Below are 4,357 nucleotides of genomic sequence, written 5' to 3' on the forward strand. Positions count from 1 at the left end.
ACTCGTGAGCGCTGGAGCAGCTGGAGGAGGCCAACGGTTGAAACCACTGCACGATGTCTTGAGCAGACCACGAGGGGAAGGTGCAGAGGGCGCTCCAATGTTTTAATATCACCAAGGAAGGGGAAAGGAGATCTTGATTTCAATCATTTCTTTAAGGGGAAAAATGAAATAGCATGTATTCAGATGTACTGTTACTGTTATTACTAATTATCTAATCTTTCTTCATTACTCCTATTTATTATAGCCTTCAAGCTTCCATCACTTACGACAAATAAAAAATGTCAGGCTGAAATAACAACCCTAATTCAAGCCTATTCTATATGATCATATTGTTGGGGAACCAAGCCATAGAAGTGCTCCTAGTTTTTTTATTGGTCCTGTCGTAGCTGTACCAGTATTGGTTGCACGGTAAAGTGTCACTTCGGTTGAAGCTCACGCGCTTTTATCTGGAAACCAGGAGGTTGATAGGTCATCGTTTGTCTGCGAATTCATCTACAAGCAATTTCTAAACCGGAATCAGGACGAGTTGCGTCCTGAGTTATTTTCACTGCCCTCGCCACACACACACTCTCTCACTCTCATCTCTCTCACACACACACCAACACACACACACACAGCACCCCATCTTTTCCTTATTTTTTCCTCCTACTACCACCCGCTCTTTGTTTATGTTGTAATGTACATATATTTTTGGTGAAGGTATTATAATAGCCGGTCTTCGTGCTGATTGGGCGCTCAGGTTGGTGAGTGAACGCCCTGCAGATTATGTCAGATTGCGTGCAGAAACCAAACCAGCCCAGCCTTTGAACTTCACCGCTTTTGGCTCGTATTCACGCTCTTCCGCTCATTTCCAAGCCAGGTGCTTGACGACAGACCTCAGAGAGAGAGAGGGAGAGTGTGTCGCAGAAAAAAATAACACTTTTACGACTCCTGCAAACTGACTGCGGAACATTGCTTTCACCTTTGAGGATTTTTTTTTTTACCGTGTGTGCATCTTGCATGTATTTTTTTCCTGTATCGCCAGCCGCAGGTCTGAAAGAGAGTTGTAACCGGACTTGAACGAACGCGCATCAGTGTTTTAACTCGGGAAAAAGCAAACCGGGCTCTGGATTTTTATTTTATTCTATTTGATTTTTGCTGTTTCCCACTCTCAGAACATCCCCAGACGTGGCATGACTGGTATCTGGCGTCTGGACAGGTGAATAGTTTCCCTTCCTACCGATAAGAACTTTTCCTCGTCATTAACATTGGGGGATAAACGCACACTTTTTGAAGATGTCAAAGCCTGCTGATCACATCAAGAGACCCATGAACGCGTTCATGGTCTGGTCCCGGGGCCAGAGGAGGAAAATGGCACAGGAGAATCCCAAAATGCACAACTCGGAGATCAGCAAAAGACTGGGCGCCGAGTGGAAGCTGCTCTCCGAGTCTGAGAAGAGACCTTACATTGACGAGGCCAAGAGGCTCCGGGCTCAGCACATGAAGGAGCACCCCGACTACAAGTACAGACCGAGGCGCAAACCCAAAAACCTGCTCAAGAAGGACAGGTACGTTTTCCCTTTGCCTTACCTCGGGGACACCGATCACTTGAAGGGACTTCCCGTGTCGGCCGCGGACTCTCTTTTGAGCCACTCGGAGAAAGCCAGAGCGTTTCTGCCGCCGACGTCCACCCCTTACTCCTTCCTCGACCCGAGTCAGTTCAGCTCCAGCGCCATCCAGAAGATGACAGAGATGCCCCACACGTTGAGCACCAGCACTTTGCCGTACGCGTCCTCGTTGGGATACCAGAACGGCGCGTTCGGCACCCTTGGGTGCCCCAGTCAGCACACCCACACCCACCCGTCGCCCACGAACCCGGGCTATGTCGTCCCGTGTAACTGCACAGCCTGGTCAACGTCAAGTTTACAGCCCCCGGTGGCCTACATACTTTTTCCAGGTATGACCAAGACTGGGATAGACCCATATTCATCCGCACATGCCACTGCCATGTAACCCTCAAGACTCTTCTGTTTTTTTTAAATTCACTTGAATACTGAAATGCATGTAAATATATTATGGACAGCGCGCCCCATTAAAAAGGCATGAACAGTATTAACTGCCTTGGACTTGTTATGGCAAAAAAAAAAAAGAAAGAAAAAGACAAACTTTTCCTGAAACCCAACAAGTTCCTGAGTTGAGCAGAGGAGCTGGGATTTGGTGTAAAGGACGGTGCCCTGTGAACTGTAAGAAATGTAAATGTTATAACGTTTATGGCAACCAGAAAAAGGAGGCCTTTAACTTTATTTATTGTGTACATTTCAATGCTGATATGCTGATTTGTGTTGATTATTGATAGGGTACTCTTTTATTTTGAAAATTTGGCTTGCACAATTAGCATTCTTATTTCCTGTATAGGCCTAAGTAGTCTACATTTTGGCACTCGTAATTTTATGATGTTCTGGATAGGGTCAAAATCAGGACCCATAGGCCGGATTATATACGGGTCATATTGTTTATATTTATCAAAAACTGGCACATAAAACTAGACGGTCTATTTAAGGTGACAAAAAGAAAAAAAATTCATTTACATCCAAATGTTTTAGTTTGCATTTTTCCTGTGGTTCAGTGCTAATATAGTCACACGCGTCATTTAATTTTTGTTTTTATGTTTTTTGAGGATAACTTCTATTTGAATTCCAGGAGTTTTATGTGTACTATCATCTAAGATGGTAATTTAAAATCTGTCATGTTATGGAAAGGATAATGTATCTAGAAGGTTGATACCTCCTGCTCTTTGTTCAATTGCTGAGCAAAGGCATTTCGAATAAAGACAATCTGTCTTCAACGCTATCAATTTCCTGTATTTGTAGATTATTGGGGATTGAGATGGCACAGATAGCGGAATATTGTGCACGTGCTGCGGGGAAGTTGCACCTGCCAGAATAAAGGCCTGATTTAATCCATTTAAAATGTTAAGAAAATACTAAAATAAAATACAATGATGTGATTTAATAAATTATTGGAAGGGAAATAATTATTCACAATTAAAACAAAATAACAAAACAACTGCGAGGATTTTTGACATTTCCAAATGCTAGACCCAACTTGACCCCCAAACTGATCAATAGAGTTGATAGGCTTTAGACTGAACGTTAACACACTCGCCCTGCACTAGAACAATAACATCCAAATCAATCCTCCTTTTCCTAATCGATCCTTTCTCCTCCACTCCGATCATTTCCTCATCGAGGCTCTAATTGCCTCTGTTTGGCTGCTGCTTCCTTTTCAATAGTTTGAAACAGGTTCCAGACATGTTCAGTAGGGTGAGGGTGTTTTTGTGACACTGGGATGAACCGGTTGTGATCTTTTGATGTTTGACAGTTCAGGAGAGGCCTCCCTGGAGGGATTCCGCCCGTCCGACTTGTCTGACTGCTTAATCACTTCAAGGAGGGAGCCTTCTTCTTAATTATAGGTTTAACTAATGGAATAAACTCAATGTGATGCGAGGTGAATTTTCTCCCTCTTGCAACTTACTGGCTGGCTGTAAAGCAGCCCACTAGTGCGGTTCAAACATCTCTGCGTGTGTGTTTACTAAAAAAAGAAAAAGAAAAAGGAAAAGAAAGGTGGTGCAGCCAAAAGCCCGCTAAGCCTATTATTATCAACTCATTCACACGCGTTTAAACCTGTATAAACTTGCGAATGATAGGCCTGGCTCTCATTAAGACAATGCCGAATGAAAGCAGCCCCAAACAGGAGGAATTCTACAAGCGTTTAAAGATTGAAATGTGAATGCAGCGCACTTTCTCCTCCACTCCGCTAATGGAGGAGAGGACCTGCGGACCGCGCTGTACAGCCATATACCCTCACATTACACCACTGTAGTATTAATTAAAAAATTCATTCCACATCCAAATTGTTTACTTATCTGCCAGGAACATATGCTGAGAGAAGTTAAGATTCACGACTCTGCACTATTGCCCAAGGTGCAATTCAATCCTGGGGAGGAGAGAGGGAAGGAGGGAGGAAGAGGAGGAGGAGGACGGGCAGATTTTTATGACAGACTTAGTCCTTATCTGGAGCTGTAAATTAGGGTGATACTTCATTGAACCGAATGTGAAGTTTTACATCAAACCCCTAAAGCATCCTAATTCAACTTTGAAATTAGACAATTATAATTACTTTCAGGAGTAACCGCAGACGTAGATATTTTTTCCATGTTGAAAATGAGGCGAATAACCACTTCCTATTTATATATATATATATGTCTGTTGTTTCAAGTTTGCTTTTATATTTTCTACAATATATTGAAGCTGATTCAAGTCCTGCCGATCCACTCACTTACCTGTAATTATCCAACTTAGTCACGGAAATTGACTGT

General features: G+C 43.0%; 1 protein-coding gene across 1 annotated transcript; it reads left to right on the top strand.

The window, feature by feature from the left end:
• The first annotated feature begins 839 nt into the window (after positions 1-839).
• Positions 840-2,818, top strand: sox14 (SRY-box transcription factor 14). Its single transcript, XM_035653714.1, has one exon. It carries the CDS (start codon positions 1,276-1,278, stop codon positions 1,990-1,992), a length of 717 nt encoding a protein of 238 aa, XP_035509607.1. The 5' UTR covers positions 840-1,275; the 3' UTR covers positions 1,993-2,818.
• The last annotated feature ends 1,539 nt before the right edge of the window (positions 2,819-4,357 follow it).

Source organism: Morone saxatilis, unplaced genomic scaffold (assembly GCF_004916995.1).
Source record: "Morone saxatilis isolate NCDOM2014 unplaced genomic scaffold, NCSU_SB_2.0 Contig12, whole genome shotgun sequence".
NCBI lineage: Eukaryota > Metazoa > Chordata > Actinopteri > Moronidae > Morone > Morone saxatilis.